Source organism: Triticum aestivum, chromosome 6B, assembly GCF_018294505.1.
Source record: "Triticum aestivum cultivar Chinese Spring chromosome 6B, IWGSC CS RefSeq v2.1, whole genome shotgun sequence".
In the NCBI taxonomy this organism is placed as follows: Eukaryota; Viridiplantae; Streptophyta; class Magnoliopsida; order Poales; family Poaceae; genus Triticum; species Triticum aestivum.
The window spans coordinates 238,791,279-238,810,103 of record NC_057810.1 but is presented as its reverse complement, the minus strand read 5'-3'; the positions used below and the strand labels follow the sequence as shown (position 1 = coordinate 238,810,103).

Sequence of the window (18,825 nt, the reverse complement as noted above, 5' to 3'; positions counted from 1 at the left end):
ACTAAAGGACTGCGAGTTAATTTCTCAAAAACGGAGGGACTTTTTTGCAAAAATCCTAACGACGGACGACCAGAAGCAATCGCTGCTTTATTAGTAACTAGTACAAATGCCCGTGCGTTGCACCGGGCAAAAAATGAAATATAACCTGCTCCACGTGCCATTATGCAATATTTTTTAATCCAATTTTTGCAAACGTCAGAAATAAGGTTAAGTTTTTTAAAATCAATGTATTATTTTTTAATTTATACATGGCAGGTTGAAGGAGATAATGATGAACTCACCTGATGGCTTGGCAGGTTGAAGGAGATAATGATGAACTCACCTGATAGCTTGTTGTCTTTCCTCGGCGCTGATGCTAGCGGAGGAGACATTTTTTTTGAGGGTCGCGGAGGAGACGTTCTGATGGCTGGTTGTGTTTGGTGTTGGCGGCAATGCTGGCAAAGCGAAGTGCAAAGCTGAGTTGCTAAGTAGTTTATTTGACCAAAGACTAATTAGTATACATTATAAGGGTGTTGTATATGTATATATTTATATATGTACAAATGCTTGTGCGTTGCAACGGAAAAAATGACTTGAATGCAACTGTAGTACAATACTTGAATAACATCATCATAAGTGTTTTGCATCATCGCAAGTGTACTACTATCATCATACATACACATTGCATGTGGTAATATTCAGAAATTCATTCATAGATGGATGCTTTATAAATGAGCATTGAAACGTCACCATGGGTGTACATATATTCGAAAATTCAGATAACAAATAGTTGTATCATATCAGTGATTCCCTACACATAAAAAAGGGTATCACTGAACATATTGAATCCCATCTTCACCAAGTGGTAGCTCAGACTGCCCTGTACAAAGTTTGTAGCCAGTAATTGGAAGTCCTATAGAAGTAAAATGTACAAGAAATTGCATACCAGCACCCCAATCCAATAGCATTGGACTCTGCCTTGTATGCTGAAGCTTATTGTTTGTGAGTGACTGGAAAGTATTACCATCAGCAGTGGAGTGTATCCAGATTCAGGCATGTGTATCTATTACACTTCAAATATAAAATTAGCTTCCATGCAAAAAAAAAACTTAGCTTAAACAAATTGTACTCTACAATACCTGATATTGTACTATTTTGAAGATCTCTGGAGAAGAGTTTTCATTCCTTGGTCGCATGTCTAAGTGTACAGATTAATTAGGTCATACCAGTCAATAATAATTAAACAAATTAGTGTAATCTGTGGGGTGGGAGGGAAGTACCACTCACTCAATCATAGGAACGGCTCGGGTAATGACGTCCTTGATATCTATTCAAAGCACACCCGGGATCACCGCATCTGCCTGCACAATAATTGAAGTGTGCCCTTCGCTGCAGCATACAGTAACCACCAGGACGCGGAGGGCTATCTCCCTTATCTATATATTGTCATAACATTCAGATATCGAAATCCTTGAATGGCAGAGACATGACCTCCAAGAGTCTTACTATCCTCCTTATTTCTGCATGTAAGCCAACACAAACATGAACACCACGTCTAGTGATCCCTCTACCAGCTCAAAAGGCCATTCCCTGTTTCTGATCTCTATTGGAAGCCCGCCTCAGCTCGTCGATGCATCGGCTGAGACTGTGCTACTCGTCAGTGCTTGCTGATGGCGGCTCTATCTTTTTGGTGAATAGAAATCTTTGTCTCAGCTTCCGCCAAAAAGCGCACCGTCTATCAGCTAAGATTCTGTGATGATGGACATTCTGCTGCATAAAGGAAAAGTAAAATAGTTTGACAAACTTTTGGGTGCCAACAGAAGAAGATTGAACTTAATATCTTAAACATGTGATATGAAAAACAAAGTAAATATTCATATTCTATGAAAAATAAGTGCAATACCACTAATCTAGTAAAGTAATTGGAATGTCGGCTTAACTAATTCTTTACCATCAACTAAATTGTGAAGAACCCATTTTTTCACCATAAACAGAGACCAAAAAACTTTCAATGTATTAGAAAGTAAACTGATTAGGTGGCCTAATCAAGATGTACATCTATATCTGTTTAGGATTCTTCAAAGAGCACACTTGATGTGGTTAGAAATGTTATGCAAAATAAGTTAGCAAACCGCCCTAAAAGAGATGGATAATTTGTTATATTATTCAGCAGAATATAATATCAATGGATGCAGTATTCAACTTTTACCAGGTGTAACTGATAAGGTTTACCGTGAGACAAACCTGAATCCTTAGAGCCACAATTAAATTTTGCATAGCTAAATTACAATACTGATAAAACAACTATACCACCACAAGTATTCTACCTAAATGGTTTCAATGGAGAGAACCTATACACTCAAGGATTCCTGGGAGCAAGATGAAAAGAAAAGGACTAAAATACTGGGGGGGGGGGGTAATGAAAGTTCCAATGTAGAAAAACTTGCCCTTTTCATGTTCTTTGGTAAACACATATTTTACTCGAGCAATAAAATCGCTCCTACCAAATCAAAGGTATGAATCTTTTCCATTATTAGATGAACATAAAAAATTTGCTGGGAGTGTCATTTATATACAATGCAACCAAACAACTCCAAGGACCCATAAATAATTGTAAGTAAATAATTCCATATAACAACAGAAAAATTGTACAACAATCATTGTAAGTAAATGATTCCGTTTAACAATGGAAAATTTCTTCCCTCAGGCAAGAACCACTTGAGTGAACAGAGAACTTCAAATAGTCAGCCATGAAAACAACAGAGAAAGGAAATTAAGAAAATATAGAATTTTTTCTCAGGTAATTAAATTAGAAGGAAAAGGATTCCACCAAAAGACAGAAGCGCTGTCGTCCCACATACTTTAGCAAAATAATCATTGACACAAGTAGCAACACAACCAGCAATCGCACAGCAGCAGCCCAACACACATATCAGGCAGGACATGCACCAACATCAAACAAAAAAGTAGGTTTGATGTTCTGTAAAGGAAAGGGCATTTCTTGAGATTCATTACCGCGTAAGGGAGAGTGTGGCTGGCGAACAACAGGGGCAGGGAGGCAGTGTTGAGCGACCAGGCAGGTCGGGTCATCTTCTCCGCCCAGATGCACATGAAGCAGAGTGAAGCGGTGGAGAACCCATAGGATAGGTCCGACTGGATCTGACCGAAACAGGCGATGAAGACCAGCAGTGCAGCCACTGGCGCCGGCAACCTCCACACACCCCTCCTCGAGCTCTTAAACTGTGACTTCCTTGGTCGGCTCCAAACCTGCATCGAGCAGATCATCTCAGAAAAATGCAATACTGTACTCCATTAACTCAAGCAAGGAGAGAAAAAGAATATGTTCCATCAATGTTATTCTAATTTGATACTAATAAGAAATAATGTCAGAAGTACACCGGTCCTTGATTTTGTTTTCTTAGCTAGGGTCACTTGTAGGTTGTAGTAGATGTATTAACGAACAGAAATAGATCAAGTCTGCATTTTTGTGCTGGCTGGAGACCTACTGCTTCTGTATCTTGTTGTATACAATTCAAATGATGCAGAAATTATGAACTTGAGACTGAGACACCATGTAGTAGATTGGATATTGTTTGACATCAAACACATATTGAGTATTTACATCAATCTCTTGTGAGAGGGCCACTAACAGCAATGGGAGAGTAATGCAACATAAGTTCTATGCAAGGAGATTAACATAAATTAATAGAGTTATAAAAATCAAGGCAACAAACCTCCTTAGAGAAGGCTAATATTTATTTCTTAACTGAGGTGCTAAAACCACACAAAAACTTACAAATACTAATTTTTAAGAGTGACAATATGAGATCGGTCTCCCTAGAATTAGTACATACTACACAATGCGTTGACAGTATATGGCAAACAAAGACATGTGCATAATCTAGAAGACAACCATGCTAGCATATTCATGAGGCAGCGAAGACAACATATGAAACCTGAACCTGCATCATTGTACTGTTTAGTCTTTCCTTTCCTTTTTATACCATGTCTTTTGTTCCACATGTTCCTCTGAATTTTCACTTGAACAACTTTCTGTTGAACTAAAAGACAATACCACCAATGTCAATTACCAAGATGACAATAAGAAAAAAATTGTTAGCAACCTGCGAGAGGTTAGCCAACATATTCCGTAGCTGATGGTCCATCTTCGCATGTAAAAATTCAGAATAGAGGTGTGTCTTTGTCAGCGGCTCGTCTAACCTGCAGAATCGTGCATCATTCTATCATTCCCTTGCTTATAGAAGCACTACTCACTGGACCACTCAGCAATCACACAATTAAACTGCCCATGTAAGATTTTCACACAATTTAATTAGCAAGATGAGTGTCCTCAACTGAAAGTGCATATATTGGTTCAAAAGGAAAGTGTGATAACTGAATTAATCAAGTAGATATTGAGGTTAATGTACGTATGTATTCTTACCTGAGCCTCTTGTAGGATTTGGGGAAGCTTCTTGGTGACCACTCGTTAAAGTCCTCCTGCAATGATGGCGGCTGGGTGGAGAGGATCTGGAGGATCTTGTCTAGCATGGGGCAGCTGCTCTACTCCTCGATGAGGCGCCGTATGGCAGCAGTAAGCCACATCATCGCCACAGGGGAGCGCAGCAGGCGCGATGCCTAAACCTCGCAGGGCAGCGCGCACGAGCAGGCGTAGGGTGGGGTGTCCGTGCGCGCGAGACGCCTCGCCACCGCCGCCGTCCCCATGCGTCTCCTGGACTTGGAACGGGAGGAGGGATGCCGGCGAGGTCGAGGCTTGAGGGAGAGGAAGGCGTCGGAGGGATAGATACCTCTTCTCCCGGCGTGGATTTCGGCCGCGGACTCAGCGAGGAAGGCGGCGGCGGCGACGCCGGCGGCAACCGCCCGTGCGTGGGGAACAGGAAGGGGATCGTGGCGTGATGTATGTTTTGAGGGCTGCGGCTTGAATGTACTAAACTACAGGGACGTTTCTGCAAACATGAAACGTTATCTCATGTAGTCACCCAAAAAAGGACTGCGGGTTGAATTCTAAATAACAGAGGGACTTTTCTGTAAAATTGCAGCGACGCTAAGTGACGGAAGCAATAGCTGGTTTATTAGTACTAGCAAATATGCCCGTGCGTTGCAACGGGAGACAAAAAATTATGGCTAACCAAATAAGTATGACTCAATATCCTGATATATGAGCGTACTCTATTTTAACATAGTGGCTTATCATGTTGCCATTTTTTTACCCTAGCCGATGATGGCCGCGATGTCCACGTGATCACAATGCATTCGACGCGGTAAATCCCAAGGCTATGAGTTCGCCGGTGCATGCCACACGTGTCATTTTGTTGCGCAAGGGAACGTTTAAAACTTTAAAAACAAATCTCATTGACCACGAAATACTCTCAACGCCAAGACATATAAAGACTTTCGAAAAACTAATCAAATCCTAGACATAAAATACTTTTGAATCAATGAACAATTTTTCGAATAGACAAACAATTTTTTTTTGAAATTTTTGATTTTCTCAAAAAAATGATAAAGATTAGTTTTCTTTACAAAAGAATTTAAATGTATGAACCGGTTTCGAATTCATTAACAATTTTTGACCCAACAAACATTTTTAGAACCGATGATTTTTTTTAAAATTATGGAACAAATATTTATTTTTATTTTTGTGAACATTTTCTAAAATGTCATGAACATTTTTTTCAGATTCCCGAATATGTTTTGAATACACGGTCATTTTTTTTAAATCATGAACATGATTTTATTTGCCGACCATTTTTTCTAAATCATGATTTATTTATAATTTTGCGAACAGTTTTGCAAAACCACCAACATTTTTTTAATCTGCAAAATTTTTATGATTTTCTAAATATTTTTGAATTCACATATATTTTATGATTTCTCAAAGATTTTTTTTTTGAAAAAGCGCAACTTTTAAAATATTCAAATCCCAAATTAATTTAAAGAGAAAAGAAGAAAGAAAACAGAATGAGAAAAAAAAGTAAAATGAATAAAAAACAGGGAAGTGAAGTCCCACACATGCGTGAGAAAAGAAAGATAAAAATTGCAAAACGGGGGATCGAACCCTGGTCTGGTCGATAGAGGAGCGATCGGCCAACCACCCTGGTGCGCCTCATCCTATTACATGTACTCGTCGCACGTCTATAAAACAATGAATGGGGCGGCGATATTTGGTCCGAATATTTGAATCGTTTTTTCACTTATGGGTGGCATTGGTGGGTAATTTTTACTAACTTGGAGGGTAATTTTAATGACGGACGACCAGAAGCAATAGCCGCTTTATTAATATATATATATATATATATATATATATATATATATAACTAGCAAAAATGCCCGTGCGTTGCACCGGGAGAAAAAAATCAGACCCTTTAATAAGCATAACTACATGAGTAATTATTTGATTTATGACCCACATCAACTATTGTGACCAGCTTGCTTAAAAAACAAAAAAAAAACAATTGTGACCAGCTTATTAACCAAGATCCGAAAATATGGATAGTTAATTTCCTAAACTTGGGACATTTTTCTCATGGATCTATAACAATCTTCTCAAAATCAAGAACAATTTTATCCTAAACCTAAAAATTTCTCCATTTCATATGTTGTTGCCAAAAGAAACATAATTTAAGCAACGCCATATACTTCTAAAAGGCTAAAACATCAACTACATGTGAACAGAAACGCAGAGGCAAACTCTTTAGGACTACTATAATCATAGTGATCAACGACCACTCTTGGCAGATATTCTTTTGAAGTGTCCGTGTTAAAACGATATGGCACATCATTTATATATAAACTGCTTGTGCGATTCCGAAGTCTGAATGCTTGTATGGCATCTTGGTGCAAAGAAAAAGAGATGACCACTATTTCTTCTGTTGCTTGATGTATTGTTCGTTCAGATGTAAATTCCAACTTCTGACTAATTGCGCTGAGAATTGCTTGAACTGATTGCTGACCAAAATGTGATAGTGGCTCGATGACAAAAGGGTAGTGCCATACGGTGCACATTCTTGTGGATCCCTGTATATCTCCCATGAATATTTCTTTGCTTGACTGATTGTTGATATGCATGGCTATGCCAGAAAAGGAAAATTTTAAATTAAGAACTGCAAAAATCATATACTCTACTGTGATACATATGGGCCAAAGAAGCACAAATCTTTTGCTGATCAGGCATGACAACTTCGTACTCCGTAAGTTTGACAGAGAAGGGCAATTTATTACTGTTTTATCTGTGACCATGAATACCGTGAGCGAAATGCGACGCTAAAATAAGCAGATAATATTTGTTTTCCGTTCTAGTGAGCATAGAGCAGGAGTGGATCTTACTAAAATAGCATGAGCGATTTATGCTATGGCATAAAGTAGCTAAAAGAAATACTACTAATGGAAGAATAAAAAATCCAGGAAATGGACAGATTATATCCATGAATGCAGGAAAAAGTGGCAAATTCAAAGAATGTACTTTCATTTAGCTAACAGATAAAATGTTTCTGTTCTCGTGAGCAAACGGCTAGAATGAACCTCATTAAAATAGCATGAGTGATTTATCCAAGGGCAAATAGTAGCTAAAAGAAATACTACTGACGGAAGAACAAAAAATAAGGAAATGGAGATATTATACGTGTGAGTGCACGAAAGATTATACCAAAGGAAGTACTTTCTTTTAGCTATCGCTCAAAGCAAACGATTAGTGCAATGGGTAAAAAGTACACACCTTGACAGAATATCTTCTTCTTGTTAATCATGTGCTCTACAAATTTCTGAAATCTGCCACTGTAACTGTACAAAAATCTTGCCACCGAAATGTGCCAGACTGTCCACATAAGTTCTTAACTTCGTCATAATCCAATTGATAATAATAAGAAACTCTGCTAGTTGCATATCTTTAAGCAAGAAATTAATTAATAATTACACCTCTCTGTGGTCCGTAATTTCATCCCATTGGGCTTCTGCACAAGTGTCAACTGAAAAATTGACGTCAAAAAGAGAGGAGTATATCTTCTAAACTCAAATTATAGCTACAGCAAAACAATGCTCTACTTTCTCTAGCAATGGCAAAATTCAGAGATGTACATATTGAGGAGGTGTTCATGTTGGGCAGACGCGAGGCACTGGATATCGAGGGGTACAGGGGTGTACAGCACCAGCGGCGCTGGGGGTTTGGCCGCTGCTGATGAAAGTATGCCGTCTCTGCTCTCAAGCACCACCAGATGGTGGGGGAACTTCGGTAGTAGAGGACACCCGACCGACAACATCTAAAGAAAAACAAATCATTAATTCACTCTATTTTACTTTCCATAAGAAAACATAAGCAAAAGTATTGTAAAATAAAAGGAATTTTCAAAATTAATAGCTTCATATGAGAAATCAAATGGGAAGACAAACGATAGTGCGGTAATCAAGTGGCCAGGAAAAAATAAGAGGAAGAAAGGTCCCAGTCTGAATATATGAAACTTACAGTCTGCACGTCGGTATCATCCAGCATCATTGGTGCAAGGTCCGAGAGCCGAACCTCCTTGGCCTCCACCTGAGTTGGATTGGACGCCTTTGCCACCTGCACGCGCATACACAAAAGAGACATGAAAACCAGGCCAAATCACTTTTTTATTTATTGCATGCATGGCAGGGCAATTCTGAATATGAAATGACTCCGGACACTTAATTCTATTGATGTATCTTACTATGCCAGCAACAATCCCAAAGGCATTTGCCTGTTTAGCGAACTGTTACTTAAAAGCAGGCTAATTACCAGTGACTCCTCAATCCTAACCATCAACTCCCCAATTAATTAGCAAATGTTTGTTAATTAGGAATTACCCTGATGCATGCTAATTCAAATCTGAAAACTCTGAACTAATGTGGCAAAAGCAGCTCCCCAATTAATACTGAACCTGAGAACACATCTGTTTGATAGTAACCTCTGAATTAACTCATCTAGAAGAAAGTAATTGGCCTAGAAGAAATATGCTAGATTGCAGCATAATCTCTAATGTATTTGCCAACATCATGTTCAGTCACAATGCATGCAAAAAATCAAACAATAAATCTCTGAACACACAAAGGCTTGAGGGAAGGGGCAACAGCAGGGCTGTTTTTGAGGGAGGTCGAGGCATCACATACCTCTGTTGTAGCCACCGTTGGACTCACAATGCTTCTCTGGACCAAGAATTCCGGCGAACATGGTGCCGGTTCCTCCGGCGTACTCAAAGGCGAACTCGGTGCCTGTTCCTCCGACGTACTCAAAGGCGACATGATGGTGATCATGGTGTTACGACTGGCAAATCATTATCAAGCAAAAAATCATCCAAAGCACAATTTAATTGTCGTCATAAAACAGTGCAGGATAGCAAGTTCACAAATGCATCAAGTCAGCCCCAAATAAGTGTCGCAGTTTTGCTCAAATTAGGGATCAAAGGTAGCAATACAGCAACACGAACCGAACAAATTATATATTACTACACTGTAACAGAGCGACAACCAAAAATCATCTTACATAGACGGCAATTGCAAGATCACATGTTAGCAGGTGAATTGCAACATTATACGGCAGGAAACATGAGAAGCAAGGTAAGAAGATCTATATCATACCCCAAGCGTATATATCTCTGTTAAGAAGAAATAAGGAGTATTACAAAGCTTAAGAGGAAACTCGCCTCTGCCACTTTTGGGTTTACACAAGTGTAATCCACTCGCTCACTAAGAACTTGCATGGCATTTTTAGTGTAACTATTTTATGAGCTTACAAATAAAAGCACAAAAATGAAAAATAGCACATCATATATACACTGTTTGTGTTTGGAAGGATATCAATTAAATAAAAATAGATCTGTTAATGGACTTGTTTGTGTAGTAGCAGAATTTTGTTCAAAATAAAACTGGACTTGTGCTAATGGGAGAGACAGAGAGTAGATGGGGGTTGCTTGACCTATCTTGGTGTAGCAGAGGCGTCATCCGAGGAGGTGCTTATGGCTAGGGTTCCTCCCTGTTGACCTGCATGGGAAGGGAAGGAAACGAGATGAGGAAGGGACGGGAAGGGGAGGGGAGGGGATGTGGACAAGATAGAACCTTGGAGCTACAGGTCCATGGCGTCCTCCACATCTCCGTAAAGAAGCCCTTGATGGCGGCGACCATGTGGATGGGGAATTCCCATGGCGTGCTCCATCTGCATCTGCAGCAGAGGACATGAAGAGAATGTGAGGTGTAGGGGTGGTGGATCCCAGCCAAGAAGGAAGGAGGGACGAACCTGGGCCGTCGGAGACGCGCCGGCGAAGCCCTGCCCGAAACCCTAGCCATGGGGGTGGCGTTTCGAGCGGGCGGTAGAGGCCGGGAGCGGAGAATCTGGCCGGAGGGTAGGGAGGAGCGGACTCTGGGGAGTTGGGGGGCGTGCTGCGCGGCGTCGAAGCTCGCCGGAAGCTGCCGGCGTGGGTGGTGGCGGCGGCGGCGAGGACTTGAGCGAGAGGGAGAGGAGGCGAGCCCGTTCTCCTCCTTTGGTCGTGTTTTTTTCTTTACCCAAATTTGCTCGGACCGCGGGTTGAATAATCCAAACGACAGGGTGTTTTGTGCAAAAACGAATCGTTTTCCCCGATCCACTTAAACAGGGACTGCGGGTTGAATTCTTGAAAATAGAGGGGCTTTTTTGCAAAAGTGACGATGACGGACGGGCAGAAGCACTACATGCTTTATTAGTATATATAGGGAAAGATATATATATATATATATATATGTAAGGTAAAGATAAAGATAAAGATTAGTAAAAAAAAATAGGGAAGGGATAGGGATAGGGATAGGGAAAGATAGGGAAAGATTGAGAAGTAGCCAGGTTCGTAACAGCATCTGCGCCCTCCCCGCCGCGCCGGCCGCCGACCGCCCGCGCGATGGGTTCTTGATGCTGGTCGTGCGGCGAGGGCTCGGTGTTGCCGGACCCGGGCTCGGGCACGCTCGTCTGCACCTCCTGCGGCCTCCAACACGACGCCGGCGCCTCCGAGTTCTACAATCCGACCGCCTTCACCAAGGACGGCCAGGTTGATTTCCGCGCCGCCTCCCTCGTCCGCCACCTCTCCAAGTCCCCCTACCGCGAGCTCAAGCTTGCCGCCGCCTCCAACGTCATCACCTCCATGGCCGTCCAACTCGGCCTCTCGCCCACCCGCGCCGAGGAGATCCTCAGCATGGCCAAATCCGCCACCGCCGGGAACCTCGCCACCGTCGGCACCAACTTCCTCCCGGCCCTCGCCGCCGCCTGCTCCTTCCTCGTCGCGCGATCTCACCGCCTCCCTCTCTCCCTCGCCGAGGCCGCCGAGGCCGCGTCCTGCACCACGGTCGCGCTCGGTGACCTCGTATCCCGCATCGCCTCCCACCTCTCCCTTCCCCCCTCCCCTCCTTCGACTACCAGGCCGCGCTCGAACGCGCCGTGCTAGGCTCGTACAAGCTCACCACCGCTGCGGGTGATGAGAAGACGAGAGCGATTCTCTCCCAAGCCAGATTTCTCCTCTGCTGCTCCTCCAAGTGGTCGCTCACCACCGGGCGGCACCCACTCCCACTTCTTGCCGGCCTGATTGCCTTTGCCGCAGAGCTGAACGGGGTCGCTGAGGTTTCTGTGGAAGACATTGCCCAGGAGATGTCGGCGGTCGTGCACACCAGCCGTCTCCGATACAAGGAACTCGTTAAAGCGCTGGTGCATGTCGCGCAGAAGTTGCTCCCGTGGGGTGCCGGCGTCAATGCCAGAAACCTGCTCCTGAATGCCCCAATGCTGCTCCGGCTCATGGAGATGCGGTCACAGTCTGACCCATCAGAACTGTTTCTTGAGAGCTTTGCTCCGGACATCGCCGGCATTGTGCAGGTGTACTCATCTGTTGATGAGGACGAGTCCAAGTACCTCCAGATTGTTCCCCTGGATGTTGATGCTTTGGATTTCGAGAATTCTGGGAAAGAGGGCAAGGAATCAGGGGATTTGAAGATCTCAGAGGATTGCTTGTCAGATGCTTACCAGAATGTCTTAAAGAGGCTCTCTAAGCTAAAGGAACTTGGGAAGGTTGGGAAAGTTGCTAGCAGGAGGAAGCAGCGGAGGATAGGGCTGGAGCTGGAACCATGGATGGATTCGCTGGATGATGATCGGACCAAGCGCATGCCGCTTGAGGAGGTAGCAGATATTGACATTGGCTATGATGCACCTCCTCCATCGTTTACTGCTGGATTGGAGCTGCAGAAGCGGAGGAGAGCACGAATTGAAGATGCTAAGTGTCGAATCGCTGCAATTAGGAAGGCTCCTGCTGCAGGCACTGCAAATGCAATTGATTCACCGGCTGTTCATGGAAATGAAGATGCTTGTCCACCACAAAAAAATAGCAGGAAGAAGCTGGGTCGAAAGAGACGAGATGGCAGGGATCATCATATCGTGTATGGAGATCATCCAGCGGAGATGTCAGACGCTCCTGACTCTGAGAAGAAGAAACGTAAAAGAGACCCATGTGATGGTATTGACTGGGAAGATTGCGTTATCGAACTCCTTTTATTACATGGTGCAAATGAGGCAGAGATTGAACAAGGCCAATACAGAAGACCGTTGGAGTTGCATGTCTTCAGTGCAATAAGTGGAGACAGATAAAAACCGTCACCTTCTCCACTTATCACGGTGATAAACTCCCCCTTCTCGACTTATTGCTTGGACGAAGGCGGAGTTGCATGTCTTCAGTATATGACCAAGTTAGTTGCATGTCCTTGTTGGCTGTATTTGGATAAGAACTATAGTAGGATCTACACTTGATTTTTGTGTGTTGCTAAATATCTAACTTGGTCATATAATGAGGATCGCCGCCTTCTTCCTCCAGGCTGGCAGTCACCTGCAGGCCAATGTGAAGGTGACGAGATACACAAGGGGTGGTAGAAGGACTGCAGGAGGACGTGAAGACATGCGCTGTTTTAGATCCACCCAACTCATTCCAAGTTTTTGCAAGGTCCGCTTCTTATGGAAAATTTTGTTTCAATGAGCAGCCTAGCCAAATAATTACAATTGTTCCTTTTAGTTAGATTTAGTATTAGCTAAATTATTTCTTCTGTGACAATGAACAAACTGAGTACAATTTTATTTTGCTTTAGATTAGTATTGTAGAGTAGGAAGACTTGCAAGAATTTGTATAATAGTTTTGAACTCTTCTCAAACTGGAAGGGTCATATACTGACGCAAATAATTTATGTATTGTTATGTAGGAGTTTGGGTTATTCTGAAGACTTCTTTTAGGATCTTGAATTACTCTGAGCAATTCCCACAAGAGTTGAGAGTATAGTCTGAACACTGGCCATAGTGTGCCATGACGACCACTTGCACTACAGGAGCATCGTGGCGCGATCATCTTTCCTTTCCCCTCCTCCAGCCCCCTCCCTTTATCTCTCATTGTAGCTTTTATGTGCAAGAGGTTTGATAAATGGGCATAAGCACAACAGTTTCACATTTCATTGGTGTGCGCGCATGAGAAATGAACTTGGAAGGATTTCTTTTCTGTGGTGATTTTCTTCATTATTGTATGCACGAGCATCATTCCTAAATATAGTTTATCATTCGTACCCTCTTTTTGGTCCATGAGGACGGTGATGTTCCTATTGAAACACATGTCTGGAATTTATAATTTCCTGGATTAATAGCCATTAGTGTATTCCTCAATTTTTGTTTCCCTGGTCTCCCCTTGCTATGCTCAAGATTGCCTGCAAGGTTTTCACTCACTATGAGAAGCTACTCTCACACATGCATGACACATGATATAGATGCATTCATTATATTTATTTTTGATCTGATAGCTTTGAGCCTTTGACTTGTCTTTTTCATACATCTTTCCTTCTACGGTGTGAGTCTGGTTTCATGGAAATGTGCACTCCACAAGTGTGATTCGGAGGAGACTGGATGAGCTCACTCAGAGGGTCGGTATTGTTCAGGTCGGCTTCACTATTTTTCCTCTCGACTTGTATGTTGCCTTTTATCTGTATAATGAACCTAGAATATAGTTATGTATTTTGTAATACTTAATTTTTCAAAGTGATGACCAGTGCCGTGAATCTTGACGGATACTATATTTATTTGGTGATATACTTTAGCCCAGATTATTGGATTTTTGTTAAGATATAGTTTCAACAAGTGAATCTAGAGTTGTTTGTGTTGCAGCAGATACTTCTGTTTCTCTATTGACTAAAATTAATGCCCATTTGTGATCATGCGAGATATTCCTAACTAGAACTTTAGTACAACCCTTCATTTTATTTAAACTTGGCAAGACAAGTTATTTTAATTATCTTGAAGTTGCCTCCCAGGTGACTATTCAATGCATGTTGGAACAAGCTTTATCATGACCCATCAAGCACTATGAACTGACCTGGCTTCTGTCCATATTTTTTGAGACAATTAGTGTGAGACTCATATCTAATTCCATCAAATACATAGCTGACAAGTATCACCAGCGAAATTGAGACACTTCACTGAAGATACATGTCACTTGAGGTTTGCATGGGGTACAGGTTACAATATCTTCCCTTTAGGGCCACTCCATGAGTCCTCTGCCCACACTACTAGCCCATTATACCAAGCCGATGGGAATCAAGCACACGCGCGTGGGGTGGATGTTCATCATGAGCGACGGACAGCGTCAATGATGGATTGATGGATGTTCATCATGAGCGACGGACAGCGTCAATCGCATTCAAACGCAAGGTGAAACCGTCTTTCTCTCACCGTACATCGACTGTGAGAGCCACCTCTCAACACCGTCCAGCGCATATATATAACCCGTCTCGCATACTATGTGCAGCCATATGCCTTGTGTCATGTATAGTATAATTCGCACTGCTGTGCTTTACTTTTGAACCAGTTAATCTATATGTAATGCAGCACCTAACTAATGTATCGCTGGGTTATGAGTTGGGAGTGACTACAATAGAAAACGCGCTTGTGGTACAAAAATAGAAAAAACCGTCCTAGACCGTCGGATCCAACATGGATGGCCCATATTTTAGTGAGGGATCTGTGCGCTCATCTTTGTAAAATAGTCCCTCATTTCCATTTATTTTGCTCCCGATCTCCTCTTATTTTCTACCGGTCATCTCCTTCCAAATCAAGCCGCAGCGGCTGAGGTCCAACAAATCCCCAACCCTAATGGCTTGCCAATGGCGACGGCGGTGTAGATCCTGTACCTAGATGGGCGACCTTGGCTACTGGAGGAAGCTTTCCATTTCTGCCCCTAGATGTACCTAGCTGGGCGGCCTTGGCTACTGGAAGAATCTTGGTCGTCTCGTCGCCGGCGGTCGGGCTGCCCGGGCGGACCTCTCCTGTGCTGCGCCGCGACGCTGTCCGAGCCAATCTCCAGGTACAGTTCCCCAAACGCCGAGGACAACCTCGATCTACCATTTGTCTTACCCATTGCAATCGACAAGATCTGGAGGTACTGTATTCGGCGGCTGATACTGCTCTAGCGCTACAGATTTGCAGGCATCATTGCCACTGCAACAAACCGAACTCCCTGTATGTATGTCCCAATTGCTCAACTCAACAAGGCTCCCCCTCCCAGATTTGTCACATAAGAATCAGCCAGATGACCTTTTTCTTGTTCAATCGTACTAGTAGAAGGCACGGGCAATTCACGTTTTCTGCCCTCGCTCACTGTTTTTTTTTTGAAAAGATATGGCTTACTCAGACGCTGCCAACGTTGCATACTACAATTCTTTTCAGTGTTATAAATTCCTGTTGAAGATGTACAAAACTTTATTGTCCAATCCGTTGGAAGTTCAGTGTAGATACTATTTTTTTGGCGGCGCAGATGCGATTGATTTGTGGAAGGTACTAGTTGTTTACCCGTTGATTTGTGAGGGTTAATTATAGCCCGATCCTCCAATCACTGAGAGCAGTGAAGTTCAGAATAGCCACAACAGATCTTAAATAGCAGACTTTTGCACAAGAACAAACCCATTGATATTGTGCGTGGGCGCATTTGGAGCCGCGAGGATTCCAGAAAAGTCATGCAGTCGTTTTGGCACGTGTCCGTACGGAGCGAATCCCATAAATGTCATCCGTTGGATCACTTGGGTTGCATACTGGCAGACGATGGATATTCATCTTCTGGAACAAACCAATGGTGTATAATTGCTCGCGAGTCTTGGTGGATAGCTAATCAAAATTCAAGTATTTGTGTACTATAGACTATAGTAGTAGAAGATAAGAATCTTGAACTCTGGTGGCCGCCTTATTAAGCATGATCCATTATATGAAATTGTAGAAAACGTTATTACTAACCCAACTGTACATGAGAACTCTGGTGGCCGCCTTATTATAGTTGTTGCAATAAGAAAATCATACTTGAGCATCAAAACTAAATAGACTGTAGTATCATTTTTGCGAATAAAAGATCATTCAGTGGGTAACTATCTTCCAATTGGATATATAGGGGTTTTTTGTTATTCCCAGTCAGCTTGCTATATTTTGCTTGGACTAGAATTTCGACCAATTTGATATTGTGAAACTTCGTTGACTTTGCTGGAACTGTACATGAGAACGAACTAATCTCATCTACCTATTAAAATATTTGCAAGTTAAGTGCTTGTCAGCACAAGACTGGAATTTATTACACACTTGCAATATGTACCACTTCACTGGTTTTTGAGAGTTTACAATCTATTTGTCCAGTAATGGCACTGAAACCAAAAATCATGCTAGTTTTGATGTAGTGAAACTATTGTGTTAGCTCTTTGCTCTTCCTCATTCAGTTGTAATAACACGTTGGATGTAAAAAATACTACAACTTTGTTACCTTTTGTATGTAAAAATAAGTCTGCTTGTGTGCATCTCTTTAATTTGCAACCTTAACTTTGCAGTCTTGTAATTGTGCTGATGTCTCATTTTGTTATATCAAGGTGACTAAACAATCAGCTATTTGGATTTTGGCGTAGAACACAATGTCTGGTTTGGGTATGCTGGATAATCGCAGCTCGTCAACTACTAAGCTCGCCCCCGCCGTTCTGTTGGTTCATCTCGATCTGAAATGGAGGGAAGTAGTGCAATATCACCTTTAGGAGAGCACATAGTTCCAAAAATCGCAAACTGTGTACCAACACTATCAGGTGAGAACACACGGTCCAAAAAGGCCAATGCTAGTCATAAAACTCCATTTAAAAAAAATTGTGATGCTCAAATGCTAGCCATTAAACTCCATTTTTTAAAAAATTATTTGTTTACACTATTAATCCCCATTATAGAATAGTCATAAACTCTATTTAAAAAATTTAAAACCATTTCTTTCTCCTTACTATGTATGCTTTGTTATGTAGATGTAGGAAACTATTACGTTGTTGTGTACTCCCTCCGTTTCTAAATATAAGCCCTTTTAGAGATTTAAATACGGACTACATACAGATGTATATAGACATATTTTAGAGTGTGGATTCACTTATTTTGCTCCGTATGTAGTCCATATTGAAATCTCTAAAAGGTCTTATATTTAGGAATGGAGGGAGTACATTGGAGTAAGAGTGAAATGGGACCTCATCAAACATACCACTCTTCATTGAACATCCTGATCAAGTGACCGAGCTAGTTTGTTAGTACAAATTGTCTGTTTTTTGACCCTTACAGAAATGAATCACCCATAAATAGATATAATGTTCGTTCTAGATAGTAACAATACCCAAATGATTTAGCTGGTTATATTGCATTCGAATCATCTTTCCACTCACATATTTGAGAAAACGTTGTAGGAAATTTCATCCCCCCCTATGGCAGAAATTATACCTGATCAAATTGTTATTCAAGTTTAGTGATGATATTAAGTAAAGTGTAGAAATGACTATATGCAGTGTACAGTTCTCTTCCTGCTAGTGAAATGGTATTTTTACTCATTAGATTAGCTCAGGAGCAAATATTTTAAGTATGGATGTGTGAGACTTACACGGTCTTGTGCTCAAACTGATTCAGACTTTGTTTGGTGTCATCTTTCCGGCACATAAACCTCGATGAGCAAGAAGCACCAGCACCGAAGATGCTCATGTCCAAGTGGCCAGATTATGAGGAGAGAGCAAGTCTTGCTTGATGCCAAAACCCCTGTAACTGAGTGGTTGTCCACTCTGCTTTGCACTGAGTTTTTCAGAGTTGTAGATCATGGACCAATCCTTGCTGAGAATTGAAATCAAAATTATGCAATTCTGCATATGGTAGTTGTTAACCTGCTGTATGCATGTTTCTACTGATTAATTTTTCTTGTAATAAGCGTAGATTATTGCCAGATCTTGGTTGCTTTGCTTCCTGCCATGCTTTTGCTATTGGAAAGAATTATTTGTGTTCCTGCATATAAGAGCTACTCCCTCCGTCCCATAATATAAGAACGTTTTTGACACTAATGTAGTGTTAAAAACGTTCTTATATTTTGGGACAGAGGGAGTACTGTGTTTGGATGATGGATATTTAATTTTTTTGGTTGATGCATGTTTCTACTTGAGCCACTTCTGTTCATTTGGTTGTCAATTTTGCCTGGGATGGTCCAGTTTGACATATACTTGAATGAGATGGCTTAAATTTCATGTGTATACAAATATTATGATATATATTGACAAATTTTTTACGGGTCAACAATTTCATTTTTCTTGGGTAATCAGTGATCTAGTAGAAGCCATCATTGTACTTTAAGTATACATGAAATAGATATGTGCAAAGATGGGGCAACGTTGAGAGGATTTGAAAACTAGTCTTATTTACTAAGGACAAACCATTGAATATGAGAAAGTAAAGGTCATTACTGTAAAAGTCATGTTTCATATGTACACATTATCAGGGGGGATTTCATAAAATGTCCATTAAGTAGC

At 41.7% G+C, this 18,825-nt stretch overlaps 3 protein-coding genes across 27 annotated transcripts; 1 reads left to right on the top strand and 2 right to left on the bottom strand.

Annotated features, from left to right (window-relative positions):
* Nucleotides 1-379: 379 nt before the first annotated feature.
* On the bottom strand, nucleotides 380-4,925 carry LOC123136775 (uncharacterized). 15 transcript variants are annotated; one of them, XR_006467278.1, is made up of 7 exons: nucleotides 4,788-4,925; nucleotides 4,424-4,711; nucleotides 3,942-4,200; nucleotides 2,995-3,246; nucleotides 1,267-1,749; nucleotides 1,119-1,177; nucleotides 380-1,042 (listed from the first exon to the last, which is right to left on the bottom strand). XR_006467278.1 is itself a non-coding variant. In XM_044556272.1 (6 exons), exons 1-4 carry the CDS (start codon nucleotides 4,528-4,530, stop codon nucleotides 1,630-1,632), a joined length of 609 nt encoding a protein of 202 aa, XP_044412207.1. In that variant the 5' UTR covers nucleotides 4,531-4,923; the 3' UTR covers nucleotides 380-1,050; nucleotides 1,119-1,177; nucleotides 1,260-1,629. The 15 variants fall into 15 exon arrangements, 6 of the variants coding, with proteins under 6 accessions (XP_044412207.1, XP_044412205.1, XP_044412206.1 ...); XR_006467275.1 differs by having other exon boundaries at nucleotides 380-434; nucleotides 926-1,042; nucleotides 4,424-4,923; XR_006467279.1 differs by having other exon boundaries at nucleotides 4,424-4,716; nucleotides 4,788-4,913.
* Nucleotides 4,926-6,715: 1,790 nt separating this feature from the next.
* On the bottom strand, nucleotides 6,716-10,660 carry LOC123136774 (uncharacterized). 5 transcript variants are annotated; one of them, XR_006467273.1, is made up of 8 exons: nucleotides 10,244-10,660; nucleotides 10,066-10,168; nucleotides 9,121-9,990; nucleotides 8,459-8,554; nucleotides 8,074-8,255; nucleotides 7,915-7,949; nucleotides 7,715-7,813; nucleotides 6,716-7,070 (listed from the first exon to the last, which is right to left on the bottom strand). XR_006467273.1 is itself a non-coding variant. In XM_044556266.1 (8 exons), exons 3-7 carry the CDS (start codon nucleotides 9,949-9,951, stop codon nucleotides 7,934-7,936), a joined length of 474 nt encoding a protein of 157 aa, XP_044412201.1. In that variant the 5' UTR covers nucleotides 9,952-9,990; nucleotides 10,066-10,168; nucleotides 10,244-10,648; the 3' UTR covers nucleotides 6,716-7,070; nucleotides 7,715-7,933. The 5 variants fall into 5 exon arrangements, 2 of the variants coding, with proteins under 2 accessions (XP_044412201.1, XP_044412202.1); XR_006467272.1 differs by having other exon boundaries at nucleotides 7,915-7,964; nucleotides 10,244-10,659; XM_044556266.1 differs by having other exon boundaries at nucleotides 7,715-7,949; nucleotides 9,121-9,274; nucleotides 9,926-9,990; nucleotides 10,244-10,648.
* Nucleotides 10,661-10,740: 80 nt separating this feature from the next.
* LOC123136771 (plant-specific TFIIB-related protein PTF2) lies at nucleotides 10,741-18,317 on the top strand. Of its 7 annotated transcripts, XR_006467268.1 has the most exons (4): nucleotides 12,706-12,950; nucleotides 13,204-13,923; nucleotides 16,885-17,091; nucleotides 17,942-18,317. XR_006467268.1 is itself a non-coding variant. In XM_044556265.1 (3 exons), exon 1 carries the CDS (start codon nucleotides 11,615-11,617, stop codon nucleotides 12,599-12,601), a length of 987 nt encoding a protein of 328 aa, XP_044412200.1. In that variant the 5' UTR covers nucleotides 10,741-11,614; the 3' UTR covers nucleotides 12,602-12,628; nucleotides 12,825-12,950; nucleotides 13,204-13,553. The 7 variants fall into 7 exon arrangements, 3 of the variants coding, with proteins under 3 accessions (XP_044412200.1, XP_044412199.1, XP_044412198.1); XM_044556265.1 differs by lacking the exons at nucleotides 16,885-17,091; nucleotides 17,942-18,317 and adding an exon at nucleotides 10,741-12,628 and having other exon boundaries at nucleotides 12,825-12,950; nucleotides 13,204-13,553; XM_044556264.1 differs by lacking the exons at nucleotides 16,885-17,091; nucleotides 17,942-18,317 and adding an exon at nucleotides 10,741-12,699 and having other exon boundaries at nucleotides 12,803-12,950; nucleotides 13,204-13,553.
* Nucleotides 18,318-18,825: the final 508 nt, after the last annotated feature.